The sequence below is a fragment of the Delphinapterus leucas genome, chromosome 20 (genome assembly GCF_059928025.1).
Source record: "Delphinapterus leucas isolate spDelLeu-1000000601 "Yukka" chromosome 20, BTC_Dleu_Yukka2, whole genome shotgun sequence".
In the NCBI taxonomy this organism is placed as follows: Eukaryota; Metazoa; Chordata; class Mammalia; order Artiodactyla; family Monodontidae; genus Delphinapterus; species Delphinapterus leucas.
The window spans coordinates 47,731,926-47,757,338 of record NC_143148.1 but is presented as its reverse complement, the minus strand read 5'-3'; the positions used below and the strand labels follow the sequence as shown (position 1 = coordinate 47,757,338).

Genomic DNA, 25,413 nt, shown 5'->3' with positions numbered 1-25,413 from the left:
CAGGCCTCCTCCCCGGGCTGTCAGGGGGCGGAAATCCTCCCTGAGCAGTAAGGACCTTGTTCAACAATAGCGAAGTCTCCCTACTGAGACCAGACCAGGGAGGGCCCTGCTTTCGGGAGTAGCTCTGCAGTACTGGTTGGGCTCGGGGGGTCAAGGTGCTATTCAACACCTTCTCCAGGGGTCTGCAGGCCTGTGCCGCGAAGCAGAGAGGCCCCTGCTCTGCTGTCCTCTCGGGGCAGCTCTTAGTCTCATAGTCATTTTGAGGTGCAGTTAATGTGGAAAGCCCCGGGGAGCTTCAGGGGCTTATTCCCAAGCAGCCTGCAGGGGGCGCCCCTGGGACTCAGCCTGAAACTCCAGGCAAGATCCACAGGATATCCGGAGCCCTGAGCCCTGGGGAAAAGGCAAAGAGGCATAGATATTCTTTCAAAGTCAGAACAGCTGGAATGAAACCGGTCCCCTGCACCTCCCACCACCAGTGATGCAAGAGACCATGAAATGAGGCCAGGGCAGCACTTAAACGCCTATAGTGCCAGGCAGGTAACGTGCAGGAGTGAAGAGGCAGGTGGGGCCTACAGCCAACAGGAGCTCCCATCGAAAAGGGGTGGCTCCAACCAATTGTCGCCTTGTGGGATTGTCAGCCCAGAAGGACCAGATTTTCTGGTTTCTCAAGAGAAGCTGAAAAAACAGAGGTCCTAAATGATGGTAACTCATGCAAATAGTTTAAGAACACTGAGTGAGCTGGATTCGGCCCCTGGGCCACCATCTGTAAGGGCTTTAAAATGCTCTATGATCCTAGCGGCAATGCTGCAGGTTTGCGGCTAAGCAGGAGCTGCTCAGGGGACAGAATGCATGGAGGGGATGGGTGGGCCTGCTTCTCTGCCTCTTCTCTGAGCACAGGAAGGGCCCCTGAGCACAAGAACATGAACTCAGTGTGGAGAAGCAGCTTAGCCCTGAGACAAGAATTTCTAAGTTCACAGCAAAAGAGGGTGGCTGTGGGGAGCAGCAGAGAGGTGGCTTCCGGGGCTTAAACAGCCCTGAGTTCCACCCCCGTGAGCGGGGGGCCTGGCCTGCCTCTCGGTCCACCCCTGTCCAGAGGCCTGTTCTGGCTCTTCGTGGCCACCACTGAGACCTATGACCAAGGCAAGCTCAGGGCACTCTCTGAACCTCTATCTTCCCTGTAAAATGAAGGGTGTGACTATGAGCAACGGGCAGGACCCTTCAAGGGCTCCAGGCTGTCATGCGAAGGGCATGTGTGGCTCCTGGTGACTCCTGCTCTGTAGACTCCCCATCCTTAGGGACTCTGAGAGTCCGGGCTGGGAAGCAGGATCTCTGAGCTGCTCTGATAAGCCTGATTGCAGGAGCTCATCCTCACAGCTGTCCTAACTGTGAGAAAAAGGGAGAGTCATCACCCTCCCCATTTGCCAGCTGGGGAAACCAGGGACCATGAGCTGCCTCCCAAGTCCCCCAGCAGGAAATGCCTGCAGCCTGCAGGCCCCCCCCGGGTCAAGTACTGACGCTGCTCCACCTCTGACATGTGTGGCAACCAGATGGCCCTGGCAAAGCCTAGGGAGTGACGCTCCAGAGATGACAGGGACAAGGTGAAGGGAGCTAAAGCAGCAGCAAGGTGACAGGATCCGGAAGAATGGGGAGGCTTGGGTACACCTGTCCCCCCATCCCCTCCCCTTCACCTCCCTTAGCCCCCAGAGGAGTTGCTGATGCTTTCCTATCCCAACCCAGAAGAAAGGCTTTTCCAGCAATTGGAAGGAACCAAGTGAGTGGCATGGTGTTTCAAATTATTTTGAGCAAACATTTACAAATTAGGATACTGCCTGCATAGCAACAATCACTGGAGCTGAGCCGCTGCCTCCTTTATAAAGGGCAGGCCTTCTTCCTGTTACCATGCTCACTTCTCACCATCTTCTCCCTGGGGAACCTGTTTCTCCTGTCTATTTCACCTCCCTGGCCCAGCAAGGCATCTCTGGTCTATGTTTGGCCTCTACAGGCACTAGAAAATATTAGTTCTCTTTCTTTCCAGGCCAAAGCTCGCTCCCCCTTCACAATCTGTGATCCTAGGAGCTGGCTCTGGTCCAGTGAACCTCACACTTTGTCAAGGCTCTGGGGGCCAGAAGACAGACACCCCCAATCCAAGAGGGGGCTCTAAGGGTGACTCCCAAATGGGGGGACAGATCCCCGGAGAGGAGGCAGCAAAGGGGAGGCAGGAAGGGCCACAGCTTTCTCACCATCCACCACCGCTGGACCTCTGGGGGCAGGTCCATGTTCTCTCGGGTCCAGACCGGGGAAATGTTGCTGTTGAAGTGGCTATCAAACCACTCAGAGGCGCCGGCGTCGCCCATGCAGCGGCGACAGGCACAGCTCTTGCCGGCAGGCTCCTCCTTGCTGAGGCGCTGAAGGCCGGTGTAGCCAGGCACCAGCTTCACCCGGTGGGTCCCGTCTAGGGTGCCCGAGTCCAGGTAGGGCAGGGTGGCCATGCTGTGGTGGGAGTAGGTGAACAGCAGTGACATGATGAACACCAGCAGGAAGGCCACGGAGAGGAACCACACCCGCAGTGAGCACTTCATGGTTCGGTGCCCCGGGGAGCTGGGGCCTCAGCCCGGCAGTCAGGCAGGTGTCACCGTGGCCACTCCTTTCCCAGCCCGCTGATGGGCCAGCGTAGCCTGCTTGCTCTGGCACCACACGCAAAGGGCATATGGGCAAGTGCCAGGGAGGGGACAGGGGCAGAGGTCCCACACCACGCCCTCCCTCAGCGTCAGGAGAAAGCACGTCGGCAACAGTGGCTCCCCTGTCCCTGAGCCGCCTGGCCCTGCTTATGGCTTCATTGGGTCTCTCCGTCACTAGCTGGGCCACAGAGGCTCTGCTTCTCCCAGAGCCCTGGCAAGGGGGAGGTCAGTCCATCCCAGCCCTCTAGTCCCTTGGGGTTGCTGGCTGCCAGCTGTGGGGGTCCCCCTCTTTGGCGGCTTGAAACGATCCAGTCTGGAGCATTCGGGGTCCTTGTGGCTCATGAGCAGATGCCGAGGTGGCCCCTCGTCCCCTGCAGCAGGGAAGCCCTTGAACCCCAATCATAGCAGAGAGCACGTGGGCTTCAGGCAGCCTGAATTTCATTTAAGAGTCTTCCCTCTCTCAGTTGGCCCTCAGGGCCCAACCCCTCTGCCAGGGGAGGAGAGGGAACCAAGCCCCAATCCAAAGAGAAGAAACCCAGGAAGCTCCGTGGGTTCCAGAAAACTCTTCAGAGACCAAGATCCTCCTGGCGTTAGGTTCTGCCCTTCTACTTCCCATCCGAGGCGCCAGCCCCTTCCCCCGACGGTCGCAGCCCCAACTGCAGTTGTGTAGGGGTGGTCAAACTCCAGCTCCTGCTCTGAGGTCCTCTGGGGCCTGGGAACAGCCGCTTCTCAGCAGGGTGTTGCTTCGAACGCCATCAGGGTCAGCTGAGCAAGTGTGAGCCGAGCTCTAGGCCAGGGCCCAGGCCTCCGTCTTGGTGCTGCTGGCCCAGGCTTGGAGGCTGCTCTGCCCATCTCCGCTCCCCTGAGACCTCTGTCCTGCCTTGAGCTAGCAGTAATCCCCTGGCAGGTTCCCCTCACTCGTCAGGCGCCAGGCTGCCGCAGCATGACTCTGAAATTGCAGAAAGGAAAAATAATGTGCAGACAGATCGCACATGCACACGTGCTCTCCCCCAGCCCTGCCCCCAAGTCCCAGAGGGGACAGAGCTGGCAGTAGAGGAGATGCCCACTTAACTGAAGGGTGGACAAGAGAAAGGGCTCTTCCCTCTAACTGCAGAGAGTATCACTCTGCTCTCCTTAACTCGGGCCTCTAAAGACCAGATTAGCTGGCCACCCTCACTCATTAGCCAGAAGGTAAACAAGGACAGAAAGTGATTTCCCTAGAGCCACAGGGCAAGTCACTGGAAAAGCCAGGTTTAGGAAGTTCCTATTCCAGCGATATGAGGTTAATTTCAGGAAACTTAAGAGAAAATGGCCCAGAGAAAAGATCGTAGGGGGCTGCAGATATGAGCCCCTGCCCGGGCGTTCTCTACCCCTGAGAAGAGGTAGAGAAGCCCCCCCAAAGTGAGGGGGGCGGTTAACCTGAGCCCTGGGATTTGCCCTCTCCCCTCTGTAGTGTGGGCTACAGATGAAGCATTCCTGGGTTAGCTGCGTGATTCATTAACAATCCTTCCAGCTCTGGTGTCAGGGAGAGAACCTGACCGTGTCAGGACGCTCAGCACCACCACCACTCAGCCCTCTGGACAGTTGCCTTCCTCTGCAGATTACCAAATAAATGCCATGGGCTACTGACAGCCTGAGCCCCTGTGCTGCCCTGGGCAAGAGCAGGGAGAAGAGGCAGCAGGGTGCTGTGGGGATCTACCCTAAGGAAAGGAGCCTGAATCCATGCCATGTGCTAGGGAGCCAGGGTGAGAGTCAGGGACAAAGCTGAGAGTGGAGCCCCCGGGCCCTGGCTCCATGTCATGGGGAGCACTTAATCCTAGAGGCCTGCGTGTCCCCACCAGCTCCTCTCCAAGTCCAGCCAGCCCTGGCTCTGACCCAGCCCCTGGGCCTCACAGCTGCGCTCGGAAAGCTCCAGCTCCAGCCAGCTCCTCCAGCAACTCTGGCTGCTGCCACCAGCTGCACAGTAGGCATCTCAGGCTCTATGTTCAAGAACCTCTGCCGCCCCCTCCATTTATGGCAGCTCCAATTTCTGGGGCCAAGCCAAACCACAAAGCCATCAGGGAACAGAACTAACACGTTCCAATAAGGAGACATTATTCTGGGTGGGGAAACAATGCTCACAGACGTGAAGGAACTTGCCTAGTCAAAACCTCCTGAGTGTAGCTGAGATTTGAGTCCAGGTCTATCCAGTTCCAAAGCCTGTGACTGGCCAGGGCGTAGAAAGAAGCCCATGGGCTCCTTCAACTACCCAGAGGCTCCAGGGTAAGAGGCAAAGAGACACAGAAGCCGGCTTCCCAGGGTCAAGAGTGAAGCTTCGTCCACAGGCCTCACCGGGGCTCCCAGCTCTAACCCACAGACCCAGTGGCACTGGTCCAGTGTGCTCCTTCCAAAGGTTCTACTGCACCCTTTGGCATGCCGGACTCCATGCACAGCCTTTGGTGGCACTGTCTGTAAGTAGAAGCCAGGTCACTGTCTCTTCTAGGCCTCCCTTTGCTCATATCCATGACCAACATCTAAGGAAAAGAACTCCGTTTTGCAGGGTCTTGCTCCCAGCATCCTGTGACCTGAGGAGAGCCAGCCATGAGGCAAGCGGCCCAGGAGGTGGTGACCTTCCAGGCTGAGCAAGGGATGCTGCAAGGAGCCTGGCTGGGGAGACCTGGTTTCTGGTGCGTGGCCCACTGTGGCCCCCGAAGGCGGACTTGGGCAGAAACCGGCACAGGAGGCTCTGAAGGAAACATCTCTCACGTTGGGGAAGACTGTAACTCCTTGCAGTCTCAACAAAGGGGGCATCTGACGTAACCGGCTGCCTTGTCAGGGGAGGAAAAGCCCCAGTTTCGTCACTGTGTTTGGGAAGAGCAGAGAGGGTCTTCCCAAACAAGGGTCACCGGCAAAAGCCTTTGCTCTGGAAATCCCAAGGCTGGGCTGCTTCTGGGAACGTTTGCTGAGGGCAACTGAGGGCACAGGGCAGAACGCAGCAAGAACGGTCAGAGGCCCCAGACATGCACCCCGAATCCCAGAAGTCACCTGGTTAAGAGCTTTTATGCACGTCATTTGCTCTGGGGTACTCCCCGTGCCCTCCAGTTGCCAATGCCTAATTCTCATTTCTCCCTTTCACAGCTGCTCTGATCTTTCACTTTAAGCCCATGCAAACCCCAATGTAAAAGAGTCGGGGGAAGGGCACACATTTGGGCATCAGCTCCCACCTCTGGTGCCCACAGAGGGAAGCAGGCCAGTCTTCCAGGGCCACCTGGCTGGTGCTGGCTTATTTATTCATTCGACAGATACTTAATGGGCCGGCGAGGGCTGGGGGTGCTAGTGTGGGACAGTAAACACGCGTCCTGTCCTAATGGAGCTTCTGGTCTAGTGGCAAATACAAAGGCAAGGCACAGGGGATTACAAAGTGCCATGACAGGGAAGTTACAGGGTGCTGTGAGAGGGAACAGAGTACACAAGGAGGAAACAGCCTGACCTGTGAAAAACATGGCAAGAGGGGCTTCCCTGGTGGTGCAGTGGTTAAGAATCCGCCTGCCCATGCAGGGGACACGGGTTCGAGCCCTGGTCCGGGAAGATCACACATGCTGCGAAGCAATTAAGCCCGTGAGCCGCAACTACTGAGCCTGTGTTCTAGAGCCCGCGAGCCACAACTACTGAAGCCTGCGCGCTTAGAGCCCATGCTCCGCAACAAGAGAAGCCACTGCAATGAGAAGCCTGCGCGCCGCAACAAAGAGTAGCTCCCGCTCGCTGCAACTAGAGAAAGCCCGCACGCAGCAACGAAGACCCAACGCAGCCAAAATAAATAAATAAATTAAAAAAAAAAAAAAAAAAAAAAGCATGGCAAGAAGGCCAGCAAAACTGGGGAGGGTGTCGGAGAGGTAGGTACAAGGGGCCCGGACACAGAGGCCTTTGAAGGGATTAGGATTTATTATTAATCTGATGGGAGGGTTTTGGGGGGGGGATGTGTCATGACCTGATTTATATTTTAAAATGGACCCTTGGAGCAAATTTTTTAAAACTAACAGTACTAAGAGTTTAGAGAGGATGCAGAGTATCAAGAACACTCACTCACCATTGGTGAGAAAATAAATTGGTACAATGCTTGGGAGGCTAATTTGGCATTACTTAAAAAATATGGACATAAGTATATCCCAGCAGTATTTCTTTTTAAAGAAAAATTAAAAAAACATCTTTCTCACAGAAAAAGATGGAACACTGGGGACACAATGAGAGATTAGAAAGTTCCCCCATTTGTCCTGAGCTAATTTATTTTGTGATGTCCCATGTGAGAAGACATCCTCAGAAAATGTAGTCCTCCTAGTTTGGGTAGGAATGAATGGTTTCTCACCCAAAGGTTGAATATTTAGAATCAATGAATTATAAAGCTGGTGAGTTCAGCCTGCTTCTCCTATTAAGCAGATTTAAAGCTTAAGTTGAACCCTGACAACTAGTTGAATACACTGTTTCATTTTCCCCCAAAATCGTGCTGCTACTTGGGACAATCTGTTTTTCTCATTGAGGTTTAATTCACATATAATAGGATGCAAAAGTCTTTCAATGTAGAGCGTGATGCATGTTTACCCACGTGTGTAAGCACCCAGTATAAAATACAGAGCATTTCCACCACCACCCCACAACCCCAGAAGTTCCCTTGTGCTCCTTCCCGGTCATCGTTCACTGCTATACTACTTTGCTGAGTCCGGTCACCATAGATTAGGTTTACTTGTTCTTGAACTTCATATAAACACTCCTGCCTGGCTGGCTTCTTTTGCTCAGCACAATGTTTTGGAGATTCGTCCATGTTGTGTGTATCAGTAGTTTATTCTTTTCCACGTTTGGACAGTTGAGTTGTTTTTAGTTTTTGGTTGTTATGAGTAAAACTGCCCTGACCTTTCTGTACAACTCACCTTGTGGACACATACTCTCATTTCTCTGGGGTAGATACCTGGGAGTGGAATTACAGGACCATAGGGTACATACACCAGTATGTTTAACTTTACCAGAAATTACCCAATAGTTGTCCAAAGTGCCTGTAGCATTTTATGTTTCCACCAGTAACATAGGAGAGTGCCATTTGTTCCATGTCCTGGATATCTGCTATCTTTTTAATTTTAGGCATCCTGGTGGGTATGTAGTAAACTCTAGTATTTCTACAAGCAGATACATGTGAACACGTGTACCAAAAGACATATGAGAATGCTCAAGGCAGCACCGGGTAATAGCTGAAAACTGCAAACAACTCAAATGTCCATCAGAATAGGATGGATAAATTGTGGTCCATTCACGTAATACAGTAAAAATGAATGAACTCCAGTTTCAGACATAAACAGGGATGAATATGACCAAAAAACTATATGTTGAAGAAAAAGAATAAGTCAGGGGTGAATACTTACAGTATGAGTTCATGAAAAGTTCAAAAGTATGCAAAGCTAAGCAAGAAATTGTTTTAAGGCCTCTATACACATAGATGATAAAACAACAGATAAAATCAGGGAAACACTGTAAAATCCAGGAAATTCCCCTGGATGGGAAGAAGGTAGATGAGACAAGAAGAAGGGTCTATAGGAGCTTCAGAAGTACTGGGGAATGTATTACTCCTTAATCCAGATAGTAGAAACAGAGTATTTAAAATTTTTATTCTTTAAGGAATTTTTTTTTTTTTTTGCAGTACGCAGGCCTCTCACTGTTGTGGCCTCTCCATTGCGGAGCACAGGCTCCGGACGCGCAGGCTCAGTGGCCATGGCTCACGGGCCCAGCCGCTCTGCAGCATGTGGGATCTTCCCGGACCGGGGCACAAACCCGTGTCCCCTGCATCGGCAGGTGGACTCTCAACCACTACGCCACCAGGGAAGCCCAGTCTTTAAGGAATTTATATGATATATACTATTCTGAATGTGTGATGCATTTCATTATAAATTCTAATTTTTTTTTTTTAGGTTAAAACATTTTTTGCTAAGGGACTACTCTGGCTGCTGTGTAACACTAGCAGGGGACCACAGAGAAGCTACTTCAATATCGCAGGCAGTGGAGGTGGTGAGAAGCAGCTGCATGTATTCTGAAGGGTTTAACTGATGGGTGAGATGGAGGGTGGTGGGTAGGAGAGGAAGACTGAACCCGGGGCACAGGGCCTTGTGGTGTGTGTGTGTGGGGTGCCATTCTTTCATACAGAAAAGTCAGGAAAGAAATGGGTTTGGGTAAGAAAAAAAAAAACAAGAGTTCTGTTTACAACATGTTAAATTTGAGATGCCCTTTAAATGTCCAGGTGGAAATGGCAATAGGCAGCAGGACACAGATGTCTGAAGCTCATGGATGAGGTCAGAGCTGGAGGGGTACATCTCAGAGTCATCAGAGCACAGTTCATTCTTAAAACTACAGGACCAGAAGAAATTATTGACGGAGGGCCTGGCATAGATAAGAGAAGGCTGTCAGCAGTAACCTTCACAATGGCTGATCCAGAGGTTTGGAGGGGGTGAACACCTGACTGGATGAGAAGTGGCCAACAGGCAGGTGAAAAGGTGCTCAGGACCGTGAGTTATCAGGGAAATACATATCAAAACCACAATCAGACACCACATCCTGCTCACTAGGATGGCTATAATCAAAAAGACAGATAATAACAATTATTAGTGAAGATATGGAGAAACTGTAACTCTCATACATTGCTGGTGAGAATGTGAAATGGTGCAGCTACTTTGGAAAACAGTCTGGCAGTTAAAAGGTTAAACAAAGAGTTACCGTATGACTCAGCAATTCTAATCCTAGGTCTATACCCAAGAGAAAGGAAAATATATATCCACATAAAAACACGTACACAAACGATTATAGGAGCATTATTCATATCAGCTCCAAAGTGGAAAGGACTCAAAGTTCCATCAACTGATAAATAAACAAAATGTCAAATATCCATACAATGGAATCTTATTCAGCCATAAAAAGGAAGCACTGATACGTGCTACATGGATGAACCTTGAAAACATGGTGCTAAGTGAAAGAAGCCAGACACAAAAGACTACATATGATGTGATTCCATTTATATGAAATATCCAGAATAGGCAAATCCATAAAGTAGGTTAGTGATTGCCTAGGGCTGGGGGTTGGAGGAGATGGGGAGCGACTGAGAATGGGTATGGCGTTTCCTTCTGGGATGATGAAATGTTCTAAAATTGTTTGTGGTCTAATTGCATAACCATGTGACTAGACTAAAACCAACTCACTTGTACACTTGAAGTGGCTGAACCGTATGGTATGTGAGTTATATCTCAATAAAAGTGTTACTAAATAAAGGGAATGAGATAAAATAGAATGGGAGATATTACAGAATGTTTGTATACTGGTGGGGATGGTTCAGTAGAGGGAGAAGTTAACGCTGCAGGTGAAAGGATAATTAAGAAGCAGAGTCCTTGGGACTTCCCTGGTGGCGCAGTGGTTAAGAATCCACCTGCCAATGCAGGGGACACGGGTTCAAGCCCTGGTCCGGGAGGATCCCACATGCCGTGGAGCAGCTAAGCCCGTGCGCCACAGCTACTGAGCCTGCGCTCTAGAGCCCGCGAGCCACAACTACTGAGCCCGTGTGCCGCAACTACTGAAGCCCACGAGCCTAGAGCCCATGCTCTGCAACAAGAGAAGCCACCACAATGAGCAGCCTGTGCATCGCAAGGAAAAGCAGCCCCCGCTCGCCGCAACTATAGAAAGCCACAACTAGAGAAAGCACAGCAACAAAGACCCAACGCAGCCAAAATAAATAAATAGATAAATAAAAAAGAAACAGCAGCAGAGTTCCTGAGCAGCAAGAACAGGGCAGAGGGTGGGGGGAGCCAGTGCCCTAATGGAAAGGGTAGACCTGCCTAGCAGGAGGTGAAGCAGAGAATGGGCACAGGCACAGGGAGGGATGCATCTTTATTGCTGGGGTTGGAGATTTACAGAGATCAGATGTGAAACAGTCCTCTAAGAGAGAAGGAGAGTAACGAGGTAAATTTAGTGGGAGGCAAGGCAATACTAGTGTCTTCTGAGAGGTTTGTGGTTACAAATTTAGCAAATTTGGTGAGACCACTTAACGATAAATACCCCCTGAATGGCTGGCCGAGCTCAAAATGCTGAGGCTGAACAGAGGAACTGGAGAGCAGAATCCAGAAGGTCAGGGGCAGCCTTGGAGAACAGATGGTCTTCCCTAGAGCCTTCTACCAATCAGGGGATGCATGCTTGAACAACTATGCTAATACAAGGAAACAAGGGAAACCGAAGGAGGCCCTGGCCAGCCTGCAGGTGGAAGAAAGGAAAAGCAGGCGTATGGGATTGAGCAGCAAAGCTTGCCCCAAAGGAGAATGGACGGAACCGGGTTTTGGAGGCTAGCATGGTTTTAGAACCAGTCTCTGGTCAGTTCCCAGGAGACAACCCATCAACTTAACCTAATGAAGCACAGGACATAGCACAGCCTCAGACCAGCGCAGCTGAACACAGTCTTCTTGGCAGGCAGAGAAAAGAAACGTCAAAATAAAGAGCAGAGGATGGGGGGAGGGAGACTGCTTGAATCTGGAGGGGGTGGAGAGAAAGAAAAAAATCCCAGCCCAAGACGCTGATAAGCACCCTCTTTCCTCCCACTGACACAAAGCCTAAGGACGTGTCCCAGAGCCTCAATGTAAAGGCATCAAACCACAGATTAGTACTCACACTGCATGGTGTTTTATGAGTTTCTAAGCATTTGCAGGCATAGCCTCTCATCTGGTATTCACAAAAGTCCCAAGACAGCTGAAACAGGTCAGCCAGGCGATAAGTGACAGAGCTTTAATATCATTCCAGGTCTGATGGCTCCAAGGCCAGTGCTCCTTCCAAAAGCTCCCACTGCCTTCCAGAGAGGCTTTTCCCACTAACTGGGGCACAACCATCAAAGGGTTCCCTGTGTCCCAGAACCTTGCCAACCTAGTAACCCAGCAAACTCCCTGCTTGCTGGTGTGGCAACAGCTGACACCAGAAGACGCCCTGGGGTGTCAGTCATTATCTGGAAGAAGAGACCTGACAACCCCTCCCTCACACTCAACTGAAGCCCAGAGAGGCACATCCTTGATGTGTCTGAGAACTGGTTGCTTCACCTCTGCATGCTTGGCTGACTGAAGTCATCACATTGCAAAATGCTGGCACCACCCTCCGGCACACACCCCTCAGTTATCCTACTGACTCAGGCCTCCTCGCTCCCCAGTTACAACCCCTCTGGCAGTGTCTTCCTGCAGGACACCTCACTTTGCCTTGATGTCGAGTCCGAAATCTCAGCTCCAGAACTTCTGACGCTGTCCTGAGTTGGCAGCCAGGAAACCAGAAAGCAAGAACTAACATTTCTTCCAGCCTATGATCATCACTCTGGCTAACTTTCAAATAAGTCCCAGCGAAATAAACCATCAGTCTTCATCGCAAGCGGATCGATGTTGCACCCTAAGAAACAGGCTCTAAGGGGAGGAATGCTGGGCTCTAAGGCACGGGGAGAGGGTGGGGCAGGGGGACAGCTGGGATGTGGGGTCCCAGCTCTGCACCACACCTGCCCCTTAAAGGAGTCCCAGTGTGATTTGTTGGTGTTGGGCGCAGGGGAGGAGTCCAGGAATTTGTTATACATATCTACAGTAGGCAGGGAGCGATCCAGAAAACAATACCGACCGTCTCAGTAGCAAGGCAAAGCCAGACAGAAACTGTTGAGAAGAGGCAGGGAGATGGGGCGAGGAATAAATAGAAAGTTATTTAAAGAACAGAACCGGGCTTCCCTGGCGGCACGGTGGTTGGGAGTCCGCCTGCCGATGCGGGGGACACGGGTTCGTGCCCTGGTCCGGGAGGGTCCCGCATGCCGCAGAGCGGCTGGGCTCGTGGGCCGTGGCCGCTGAGCCTGCGCGTCCGGAGCCTGTGCTCCTCAGCGGGACAGGCCACGGCTGTGAGAGGCCCGCGTACCGCAAAAAAAGAAAAAAAAAAGAAAAAAGAACAGAACCACCTGTATGATGAAGGCCAGGGCGGTTCCTGTTAAGCCCCTGTGTCCACTGACCATTCTCTCCAGGCTCCAGACCACTTCTTATTTGCATTTTATCCAGTCTGGTAGTTTTTTTTCTCTTTAACACATGAGTATAACCCTTTACCCTTAGGTATTTGGACTCATGTTACTACCTTTGTTTTCTCTTCACTAGTTTTCCTTTAGTTCTTTTTTCTTTTCCTGACTTGTTGGACTGACACACTACCCCTACTCCCACCACTTTTTTTCCTCCTGGCTTGGAAATTATATTCCTCTTCTTTTAGTGGTTATCTTAAATTGTTAGCATATATACATTGTCCTAATGAGGTCTACCGTTTTCAGCAGTACTATTCTGTTTAACAAGGCAGAAACTTGACGTGATTTAACAATGAAATTCCCTTCCTTACTTTACCTTATTCTTCCTTGATAATGTGGTGAACAATTTTAGTTTTCCTTTTGTAAAATTAAAAAACAAACTAGACACTGGATTTCTGTTTGTGTGTTTTGCTATCTGTGGCAGACACTGTTGGTTGCCTACCAGCAGCCACTCCCCCTTCTTTCCTGCCAACAGAATCCTGATTTTGCTCAGGTAGCAAAGAACCCAGTCCCAGGAGATGAGGCAAGCCTGGTCAAAGCCAACCACAGTAAGCCTGTTCCCTTTTACCAGGAATTGGTGTAAGAACGAACCAGCTCGGGCCAATGAGACATAAGGAGATGTCTGCTGGGGGCTTCTTGGACAGATTCTCCTTCCCAAAAAAGAGGCACATTAGAAAGCTTCCTTTCTCTTAGCATCTCCCTGCCTTCCTGCTTGGGAAGCTATAGGGTGATGATATGTTACCTAGAGCAGCAGCAGCCATCTCACAACCATGAGAAGAAAGATCTTATACCCTTAAGATGGCACAGCAGAACAATGGAATGATCCAGGGTTCTTCATGTCAATATTAGACCACTGCCCCAACCCTGGCACTCCCTACCTCCACACTTCTCATTATAAGCTAATTAAATATTTTCTAGAGTTTAAGTCACTTTGAGTGACTTAAGCATCCAGATATACTGTCTATAGTTAAACTTACCAACATACTATTTCAATTTCTGCACTCAATGCTGGTGCTAGCAACCTCCTCCTTCCCCCGAGATTTCTTCTTACTGAAGCATACCTTTAGTAGTTCTTTCAGCCAGGATCTATAGATAAAACTGTCTTAGCATATCCAAAAATATCTTTATTTCACCTCATTCTTGAATGATAACTGGATATAGAATTCTAGTTTCCCTAAGACAGTCCTCTATCATCTCTGGCATCTAATGTTGATGAAATGTTGTCTGTCGGTCTCATTGTTGTTTCTCTGAATTCTGTTATTTCTCTGGTAGTTTTAAATATTTTCCCTTTATTCTTTTCTTTTCTTTTGGCTGCGCCACGTGGCATATAGGATCTTAGTTCCCTGACCAGGGATCAAACCCGTGCCCCCTCTAGTGGAAGCACAGAGTCCTAACCACTGGACCACCAGGGAAGTCCCATATTTTCCCTTTATTCTTATCTGCAGTTTCACTATATCTAGTTACTTATTTTGTTTGGTATTCGTGCTGTTTCTTCAATTCTGGAATTCTCAGCCATTATCACTTCAAATATTTTTTTGCCATTTCCTTGACTCATATCTGGAATTCCTACTAGACTTGTGCTAAAGCCTGTCACATGTCCTCCATGTCTGTGCTGCATTCTAGATTAATTCCTCAGCATTAGCTTCCAGTTCATGAGTTCTATATGTCCAGGCTACAGCTATCCATTGTTTCAAATTCTAATTACACTATTTTTTGCTGCTAGAATTTTTAATTTAAAATTTTCATATTCACATATTCTTGTTTCTTTTACAACTTCCCTTTCTTTTCTTTAACGAATCTCCTGTTTCCCTAATCTCTTTCAGGATCCTTAACCTATTTCTACTAAAGATATTTTCTGATTACTCTGTTATTTTCATTTCTTCTGGGGTAACTTTTTCTTTGCTTTTGTTCTTTCTTCGTATTAGTTTTCCTCACATGTTTCTGAATATGTAAGCTCATCCCTCCCCTATCTGGGGGTTTTCACCTTTGCCTCCCCAGGTCCTTTGGGTCTCCTGGTCTAGAATTATATCTTGTAGTACCAGCTCAGCTTAGGTCCAGGCTCTAATGTTCTGTCCCCCTAGGTAAGCATCTTCATGATAAGCCATAGCCCCAGGGAATGGGTGACAGCAACTGTTTTCCCAGCCCCTGGGTTCGAGCAGTAGACCAGCTCTAATTCCATGCTTTGTGTTGAGCACTCCATAGCTCTGTTACCCCAGATTTCTAGCCACTTCTTCTTGCATCCAGTCTCAGAGACCAGCAGGCCTGCAGCTTCTGCCCTGCTCTCCCCTGTGTGTTCTTGCTCTATTTCTCATCACAGGGATGTTTATCATTTTGTGTGGGGAGGGAGGGGGAGTACATGGCTATGTTTTCAGCATTTTTTCTTTTATTTATTTATTTATTTTTTAGACGTTGGGGCAAGCGGGGGCCACTCTTCATCGCAGTGCGCGGGCCTCTCACTATCACGGCCTCTCTTGTTGCGGAGCACAGGCTCCAGACGCGCAGCCTCAGTAGTTGTGGCTCACGGGCCTATTTGCTCCGTGGCAATGTGGGGTCCTCCCAGACCAGGGCTCGAACCCGTGTCCCTTGCATTAGCAGGCAGATTCCCAACCACTGTGCCACCAGGGAAGCCCCATTTTGTCTTTTTATGTATTACTGCCATGTGTTTAGAGTATAAATTTACAGTGCCATCTTGACTGGATGAGTTGGATTAAACTATTTATACCAAGGAACTGGGAATCACTGCCAATACCAGTCTCCTGAGAAGGTATATCAAACCATCTCTAACGAGATTCACAGAACTCCAGCCAATACACTGAGCGAAGCCGACTGAGCCTGGGGTAAGCTGATCAAAAGTTCCAATTAAAACTGCTCTCCCATCCCCACCCCATCTTCATTCCAGTCCACCATGGGATGGAGGCAGGGGCAGGCAGACATGCAAATAGGATCTTTCAGATGTGGTCTGACCAGGCCTTCGCTGAGGAAGGCCAGCCCTGCCTTCAGCCCCTCTTCCACACCACTTGAGCATTTCCCAGTGTTGCACCTGGCTGGGGAAACATGCATACTGGCCACATGGACACTCTTGATAAAAGGTCCATCTGACTCTCTTCAAGTCCCCAGCCCACCTGCAGCAGGCCCAGCCTTTAGTTTCAATTACATCAGAACAGCAGTGAACTCAGGAGCCACATTCGAGTCCAGGCTACCACCAGGCAGCTAGCCACTTTTTCTTTCCAGGCCAAGGTTCTTGGACCATCAGAGGAAGGCTACCCCACCTCCAGCCTCTTCCTCTCTGATTATCTCCTGCTTGTTCCTGCTGACCACCACTTTGACTTCCAAGCCATCGCAATCAGCTTTCTTGGCTCAGACCCTTCCTTGCTTGTTTCTTTCAGCTGCTAATGGATTCTGAAGGTTTGGCCCTCAGCCCTTTTTCTCCTTTGCCTCTCTATGGTGCCCCATCCCCCTCCAAATCAAGAGCCTGCCCTTCTACCCTAGATTCTAGATTATATTCTCCATTGCCTCTTTAGCCATGTGGCATTTCGGACTTAACAAACTCATCACCTTCCTGCGTTCAAAAGCTTACGAGATGGAGATGCAGCTCTCTCAGTCCTGGGGCCAAGGTCAGGCTCCTTCACACAGCATCCAGAGATCCCCAAACCAGGCCACCCTCCAAAGCCTCATCTCTCACCGTGTCCTACCCTCCAGGGGTTATGAGCTAATTTGGACCACAGGCCAAATCTGGCCCATATTTATTAATATCCTACACGAAACCTAAAAAGACACAGACATGTTTATCTCCTTCACTTAAGCTCTAAGTGTACAGACACCATGTTATTTAATTCACTATCTAGCACTGGCCTTCATATAGTAGGCATCAAAAAATATTTGTCCATGGCGGGGAGGGATAATTTAGGAGGTTGGGATTAACATATACACACTACTATATATAAAACAGATAATCAACAAGGACCTACTGTATAGCACAGGGAACTCTACTCAATACTACGTGATAATATGGGAAAAGAATCTGAAAAAGAATAGATACATGTATATGTATAACTGAATCACTTTGCTCTATACCTGAAACTAACACAGCACTGTAAATCAACTACATTCCAATATAAAATAAAAATTTAAAAAAATTTTGTCCAACTGAATATCACCTCTCTACATAACCCCAGGGTTATAAGAAGCAGAAGAGGGGAGTTCCCTGGTGGTCCACTGGTTAGGATTCGGAGCTTTCACTGCCGTGGCCCGGGCTCAATCCCTGGTTGGGGAACTGAGATCCCTCAAGCCGCACGGCATGGCCAGAATAAAAAATACATATAAATTTTAAAAAGTAAACAATAATAAAAAATAAGCAGAAGAAATAAATGGTAATGAAAAAATGTTTTGAAGCCACTTTCATAAATCACTGTATAAATATGCAGATGGAAGTGATCATTATAACCAGCCCCCACTCTTTCAGCTTTGACGTTCTAGAAGTGAAAGCTTTCTCTAACTTCTCGTGGACCACCAAGACACACGAGGCCTCAGGTACAAACCAGGTTTCACAAATCGGAGGCAATGAGAAGAGTGAGTGTGTAAAAGCTAGAGAAGCTGCCGGGACGGTGGGAACAGTTGGACTGCTCTTAAGCTTCTGTCAGCAGAGACACACCAGGGCTGCTAGGGACAGTACTCTCTCTGGTGGCTCCCCTAAGCACCGCAGGCTGCTGGCTAAGTCCTCCTTAGCTAGGACTTGTCAGATCTCACAACCATCCACCACAGCTCAAAGTCCCTTTCCAGTCAAGCCTCCCAAAATGAAGAAGGCACCTAGAAACACTTGGCTTCACATTTTGGCTTTGCCGCTTGTCAGCTATCAACCATTTAGCCCCCCTGATCTGTAAAATGGGAGTACCATCTACTTTGGAGGGTTTCTGGAAGGACAAGAGCCAGAAAGCTCCCAGCCTCAGTGCCTGTGCTCCTGGGGTGGGCAGGTGGAGGGCCACGGTTTGGTTAGTCCAAGACCCAGCCTGGCCAGCTTTCTGGGCTGCAGGTCTGTGACCCCGAATAGGCAACACAGGTTCCTCAGCACCCTCAGCCCCACTCCAGCTCCGGATTCCCCAGGCCAGCACCGCCAGGGTCTTGCTCCAGAGCTTCCTTCCCTGCCTAACCACAGGCACTGCCTGCCCACCCCATCGACCCCCCACTGTGGCAGCTTCCAGGGAGGTGGAGTGGGCAGCGTAGACCTGAAGTCTCAGAGCCAGCTCTGCCCCAATGACCCCCACCCCCAGGCTGCACAGCGAGCAATGCTGTGTCCATCCTGTGGCAGAGCTTGTGGGTCACGGAGCCTGTCTCACGTGTTCCCTGGCTTCATCACACTACACAGAACAGAGGCCTGCCCTGAGCTGGTTCTAAACAGCTCACTGAGGTCCATCCCATACTTGGCCACCTCTGTGGCTCTCTAGACACAAGTTGGCAGCAAGATTCTAGAAGAGACACACAGCATCTCACACGCATTTCATTCTACAGATAACGCACCCGGGAGAACTTTTCAACCGAGATTTTTAAAAGCCTTAGTCTTTGGTGTCTTTTTTTAAGTTTTCAAACTCTAAGTATTGGGCTTTGTATTTTGATGAAAACTCAGAATAGTGGCATTTGGGGCCTGTGACCAGTAATCAGACCAAACTTGTAACCGACCATGGATCTGAATAAACCTGTTCTTGGTCCTGAAAAAAAAAAAGATTCTAGAAGAGACAAAGTTTATAAGGGGGTTCCTCTACAGGGCTGAAAGCCTCTGACATTAAGAGAAGCAGGAGATGGACCTCTCTGGCAGTCCAGGGCTTAAGATTCCGAGCTCGAGCCCAAAAAAAAAGAGAGAGAGAGAGAGAGAGAGGCCGGAGACTGGGAAAGAAATCTAAGCTTCTTTGAGGACTTCTGGAGGAAGCAGGGAGCAGGATGAATTAAATGGTGGCCTAGGGCAAGTCAGAGAGGAGTCTGGAGAAGCTGAGGTCTAGACCTTATTGCCCAACTCTCCCTTCCAAAGCAATTAAACTTGACTAGCCCACCCACACCCAGGGTCAGGAGACCATGATGCTTACAGTCTGCTCTGATTTCCTCTAAAGATAAGGTTCAAAGCGTGGGAGGCTTGGCTATTCTTCATGGTTTAAGATTCAGATCTCAGTCACAACAGAGATGTAATGAAGAACCACAGAAAAGCTGCTGGGCCCTCCTTTTCCTTCTGCACCTTGTCAGGATGCCTAGGGGATGCTTCGAATCTTAAGAGAAAAGCAAAGAGAAAAGCAAAGGATGTGTTCATTCAGCAAATATTTATTGCACAGGGGAGTGGCAGACAGCATGGGAAGAGCCCCAGGCCTCTCCCTCCTTGTACAGCCGCATCACTGACCCCTTAGCAAAGCTCTTCTCTCTCCAGCCTTGCAGTTCCTGCTCTGTTGAGGAGCAGAGCAATGGGACTCCTCTGTTTTGAGGACGCCCCACCAGCCCCTCTAGTCTGTCCGCCACCCAGGGCTCCTTGGTTTTGCCGGCCAGGCTTCCCCTAGGAGAGCTGCCCTTCCAGGGGTATGCCAAGGGCAGCTGACTCCAGAGACCAGCAACCCAGGTCCCAGCTGTCAGCCTCTCCCTCTAAAGAGGAGGGAGCTGGTGACAGCATATCCCAGAGGCCTTCAGAGGGGCATAACCAGAGCAATACCCACCAGCTAGAACACGGGTGGAGGGCAGAGCCGAGGGCTTCAAGAAGGACAAGGTGAGTCAATCCTCAACTTACAGACCCCTTGGGGAGAAGGATCATGCTTCCTGTCCAACTCACGCTTATCAATGGGAGTCCTCCTTCCTCAGAAACACGGGTTACTCCAATCCTCCACAATGTTGGCTCCCCCAAATGCACACACACTCTACCCTGGGGTGGGAGGACTAGTGTAGGTTTGATAGATAGAAGGTTTAAAAGAGAGTCTCACTGCATTCCATTGTCCCTGCCAGAAATGGGTGAAAAGAAAGGAGTAAATGGTTTCTCCGGGTAACCTTCAACCCCCTTCTCCCCAACCCACACACCCACGTGGCAGGGGACAAGCCTGTGAAAACCTGTTCCATACACCCAGACAGCTTCCTGGAATACTCCCAGGCAAGGGTATGCAGACTGAGAAGGAAGCTCCAGGGGCTGAGGGCAAAGGGCAAATGTTCTCCTAAAAGAGCAGATTCATACACATGGCAGAGAGAGGCAGGGCATTCCCTTTCTAACTCCCAACCAGCCCTCTTAGACAGCAACCCCAAGAAATCCTGAATCTGATAACTCTCGCCCTCACCACTGGGGAAGCGGCAGGACTGGTGCTTCTGTTTTCCACCACTGCCCTGGCTCGCCCCTTCCCAAGCCTGCACTGCACTGTGGCACGGGGCTCTGGACAGGGTCCTCCTCCCTATACTGTAAGCACTGGAAGGTTGGCCACCTGAAGAAAGCTGATGGGGAAGGGCTGAGCTAGGGTCTATACAAGTCCTGCCAGGACACACCTAGGGAAGGGAGAAGCTGTGCTTCTAGAATCTTCCAGGCCACAGTCTCTGTGGCTCACAACTCCAGCCAGGCCTTGGCCCAGGCCCAGAGTTGAAGGATTCAACTTAAAACTCTGGCATCTATCCCCATATCCTCTGTGGGATGGGGGGGTGGGGCAGAGAATGCCGGGGAAGAGGTCATAACCTAAGTGGCCAGCACTGTGACCCTGCAGGAAAGGGGCCCGGGAAGCAGGGTGACTGATGCTTCGCTGGAAAGGAAGGCTGCAGGACCCGTGTCTGTGTAGTCATTGTATGTGCACGACCCGGTAGGACTCCAGGCCCTCAGCAACCAGGGGGCAGACACCAGCCCTTCCTGGGGGGCATACTGGGATGGACCTGGCCCAAAGCTCTGATACACAGGGCAAGCTCTGGCCCCTGACAAGGCTGGCAGAGCTCCTGGGATGTGAAGGTCCAGAAACAGTGCTTCTGGGAGCACAGCAGCCCCCGTTCTGGGGTTCTTCCGTCCCCCAGCCCACGGCGGAAGTCAGGGGCGCACACTCACTCCACTAGGGCCAGCGTCACACTTGAAGGTGCAAGTGAGAACAGGGTTGTGTGTCCTCAGTGCCAGGACTGTGCAAACCTCTTCCCCTGGGCTGGTATAACCTATGGCTGGAACTCTTCAATCCTCATGGCCCAGCCAAGCCACCCAGGTGGGAAGTCTGCCAGAGCCTCTGGGACCAGGCAATATCATGAAGGTGACAGTCCAGGCTGCAGGCACGGAGGCCTACTTTGTCTGGGGCGAATTTCTCTAAAGGGCTCCAACCTCGGCAGGGTAGCAACAGTGGGCTGTAACTGTCGGCAGACAACCTCCCTTACTCTATCCACCCTGCCCCCACATTTCCTTATCAGGCGGCGGTTCTTCTGATTTTTTTGCTGCTTCATCTGAACACTGGTTATGAAATGGGAGCACCTTGCGTGCCAGCAGGCAGCCGTTTGGGGCGTGGACACCGTCCTGGGCACCACTTACATGCCAGGCAGGATGCAGAATTGGGGCTGCAGGCTGGAAACTCCACTTTGTGGTCAGGCGCTTATCTCCTTCTTTCATCAAGATTAGATGACTTCAAAGTGTTCTTTTTACTTTTTTTTTTTTTAAACCAGAACACTCTTTCCCCCCAACCCACCCGAAAACTTCCATCAACCAGGCCAACTTATCAGTTTCTATTCTTGTGGCCCAGTGGGAAGAGGGAGGCTGGTGGTGAGACTTGTATAATTCCTGCCAAGATCAGTTGCTGGAGAACCACCAACCCTTTACGGCAACTTGTGGGCTAAGCTGGGGCCTGAGTGCTGTGTCAAGAGATGGGGCGGGCTTCCCTGGTGGTGCAGTGGTTGAGAGTCCGCCTGCCGATGCAGGGGACATGGGTTCGTGCCGCAGTCTGGGAAGATCTCACATGCCACGGAGTGGCTGGGCCCGTGAGCCATGGCCGCTGAGCCTGCGCATCCGGTGCCCGTGCTCCACAACGGGAGAGACCACAACAGTGAGAGGCCTGCGTACCGCAAAAAAAAAAGAGATGGGGCCCTGTTACAAGGCTTACTTATAATAAATAAGGTGACACTGTTATAGGTACAGTCATGTAGGTGCCAATTCCCTGGGGGACCTCGGGAAGGAGCTACATTCCCTCACAGCCAATCAGCCCTGAGTAGAGAGGAGGTGGCCCACCTGCCCTAAAGAGGACTCATGACAGGATGGGTCCCAGGGGTCCTTAGGGAGACAGGTCAGCGCTAGGAGACCAGAGACTCTGGCAGAAAGGCATACAGAGGTGCGCTGGCCCTAGGGGTGGGTATCTCCAGTGGGGAGAGTACCCCGAAAACCCTGGAAACAAACCAGTAACCTGTCCTCTGTGAGCCAGACTGTTTTTACTCTTCATACACCCTATCTTTAGCTTTCCTTTGTTCTCCTTTTATACTTAGTAACGTCTTTTGTCTTTGGGAAAGGTCAGACTGTGGCAGCTATGCTAATGAAAACACAAAGGAGGTGTTTGCATCCATGCCTGGACCAGGAGATTAAAGGGAGCAATGTCCCCTCTCTCCCTCGGGAGTGGAGGTGGAGAGAAGCCCAGAGGTGGGCCCTTTGCTCAGCCTGTGTCCTCTGGAGTCATCTTTCCCACAGAAACCTTGGGAATTGCAGTTAGAGGCCCTGAGCTAGTGCCCAGCCTGGTGCCACAGGGCAACTGCCAGCACCAATCCCACAGGAAGCACCCCTGCCCTGTGCCCCCGCGAATCCCTGTGTCACTAATATTCAGCTCCAGGAGGCAGAGAGCAGGTGGCTGGTAAACTGTAGAGGCCAGTGCACACCTGCTTTCATTCATCCCTTGCTCTGGCTAAGCCGTCTTCCTCGTCACCGAGGAGCTGATAACATGCTGTGACTGACTCAGGCAGGACCCCTGGGAGGAAAGAACATCCCCAAGGTTGCTAGGCCGGTCATCCGCTTCCCTTCAGGAAAGTGGCAATATCAGCTGCTATGCGTAGAGCAAAGGCAGCCTCCCCCTTGCCCTGCCTCTGCCCCTCGCCCCTGGGTGAGCGGAGCCGGGGGGGCAGCAGGGAGCCCTCCCCAGTCCCATCCTCAAAGAGCGATTCATCCTCCTGGACCTGGCCTACATTATATGTTCCCTGCTAAGATAATATCTGTCATGACATCTATTACTGTTGTCAACTTTGGGGGAACATGGAGGGGAGGAATACACCAACTGGGGTCCATCACCATGGTCCCCAGGGAGCGGTATCTTTTGGCTAACTTTATTATGTATCCTGGGGTTACAAGGGGATGGCCAACATAATGGTGCTTATTTGGGGCTTGGGCTGTACAGGGTGACCTGGGGGCCACCAAGAGGTGGGGCCCAGGGCCTCCTTTCAAGCCCCTTGCCTGGTGAGACTGGGGCAGCCCCACCTCAACACGTGTCTATGAGTTAACATTTTACAGTGAACTCTGGACTAAACCCAGATGACCTCAATTCCAGGACTGGCTTTGCTATTCGACAGCTGCATGTCTGGGCAAATCTTACCGCTCTGGGCCTCAGGTCCTCCATCTGTAAAATGGGCATGATGATGCCTGCTGCCCTGCTTACCTCACAGTCCCCATCAAGATGAAATAAGTAATGACTATAAGCTTCAAGGCACTATGTACCCGAGGTACCAGTGAATTTCAGCCTCACCGAGAAGAGGGAGTCGGGGACAAGAGTAGGCACTGTGGCTAAGCCTGAGGGAACAGGAGGCCGGACCCAAGCTGGCCAATCTCTGGGAACATGAACCCAGACAGAAACAGGTGGACCAGGGAGCCTGCGGGAGCCAAGCATGCAGGGCAGACACAGCGCTCTGGTCAGTCTGGGTTGGCAAACAGTTCAGGAGAGAAGACTGGTTGTCAACACGCATATGAAGGGCAGGAGGAAAGATGCATGAGGAGATGGTCAGAATGAAAAAGGAATTCAGTCCCAAACTCAGAAGAGCCCCGCCTTGCTCACTGAGCACCTTGGGGCTGGGGAGAAGCACCCCCAAGCTCCCAGGACCTCCAGCATCTTATTAACATACATGTCACACTCAGGGGGCAGCCTTCCCTTTCTGACCAGGGGCCCCAGGGGAGTGACCCACTCTGGGCAAGACACCTGTGTCAAACTGAACTTGAGGTCTCCTCCTGCTAAGGTGAGGCTCGAAGCCCCAAGCACTTTTTTTTTTTTTTTTTTTGCTGCACCGCCCAGCTTGCAGGATCTTAGTTCCCCGACCAGGGACTGAACCCAGGCCCTTGGCAGTGAAAGCGCGGAGCCCTAACCACTGGACCGCCAGGAAATTCCCTCAGAGCTCTTTCTACAACACCCCATTCTTGGCTCTGCCAAGCTGAGTCAAACATCTGTACCCTTTACAAATTGGAGGTGATGCGCGAACTGAGGCCAAAATTGTGCTATTCATCTCTCTGTACCTGAAACTGGCACCACCATCCTGGGCATTCTCTTCCAAGGGAGAAGACACAGGGGCACAACCCTCCCCAGCAGGAAATACAACGTAATCCAGAAAGCACAGCAGCCCTAGAGCTACATTCTTATCTAGGCCCCAGCAGGAAGCTGCACAGAGGAGGGTGAGCATCTAGGAAGTTGAGATGACAGGGGAGACGGGGAGGGGATGGAAGCAGCACCAGGGCAGAAGCGGGCAGACTTGGGCCAATGCCTCCTCTGTTTACTGGGACCTGGTTGAACGCACACTGAGTGAATGTCTCCCTCATCTCAGACAGATGGCCCCGGGCCACCACGAGGAAGGGGCTATTTTCCATAACCTGCCTGTGTCTATTCTTTGTCTTGCAGTCCAGGGGATCAATGACTTTGTCGATGGGCAACCGGGGTACGGGGGCTCCTCCCTAAAAGACACCACTTACTACTGGAAAGAGCCTCAGCCTGCAAGTCAGATGACCTGGGTTCTGGACTCAGTTCTTCTACCTACTGGTTTGAGGAGATCAGGCATATTTCTCAACCCCACTTCCTGATATGTAAATGGAATGACTCAATGATTCTAAGTCCCATTCTACATGCTAGCATTCAGTTTTTAACAAGGTAAATGAATACATGGCAATAAATCCTTATAAGTTTGTCTACAGTGGTGATTCTGACATGCACACCTAGCTCTGCTTACTGCCTCAATACACAAAGTCTTTAGAATGCATGACAACCCCATTTTCCTTTGGGAAGTCATCTCTCCCCAAATTTCCATCCCTGTGCCTGGCCAATCAGAGCACCAAATGCAGCCAGCCATGTACTTGATCCAAGGTTGGGCAAGGACCCTGATTCCAAGTGAACCCAGGACTGCTGACAGGTACAGTCAGCCTGCACTGCTGACAGGCACCTTCTACCACATGGGAACTGAGAATGCTGTCACTATGGAGAAGGGTGGGGTGAGATGGAGTTGTTTGAGTCCCTCATCTTCCCTGTATGTGGCCAGCCATTCCCTCAGGTATGAGTCAACGGATTCCCTTTTATCAAAGCACTTTGAGTTGGATTCTTGGCTGTTGTAATTGAAGAAGTCCAACTGATACAATCTTGCACACATGTACAACCATTTTCCATTCCATTTAAAGGAATTTAAAAAAGCCACTACAGTATCGCTTGCCATCTGGTGCAGAAGGGTTGCCCTGAACCTGGCCCTAAAACCCTG

At 50.7% G+C, this 25,413-nt stretch overlaps 1 protein-coding gene across 9 annotated transcripts in view; it reads right to left on the bottom strand.

Annotated features, from left to right (window-relative positions):
- Positions 1 to 25,413, bottom strand: part of ST3GAL2 (ST3 beta-galactoside alpha-2,3-sialyltransferase 2) — a 65,222-nt gene that overhangs the window by 29,532 nt on the left and 10,277 nt on the right. For 5 of the 9 annotated variants that reach the window (XR_016390883.1, XR_016390882.1, XR_016390881.1 and 2 more), the window contains exon 2: positions 2,241 to 3,627. Coding sequence is in view for 5 of the 9 variants with exons in the window: in XM_089902440.1 (XP_089758566.1) it covers positions 2,241 to 2,579 (339 nt within the window). In the remaining 4 variants the exon portion in view is untranslated. The other 4 variants (XM_089902438.1, XM_089902437.1, XM_089902436.1 and 1 more) reach the window with 4 other exon arrangements.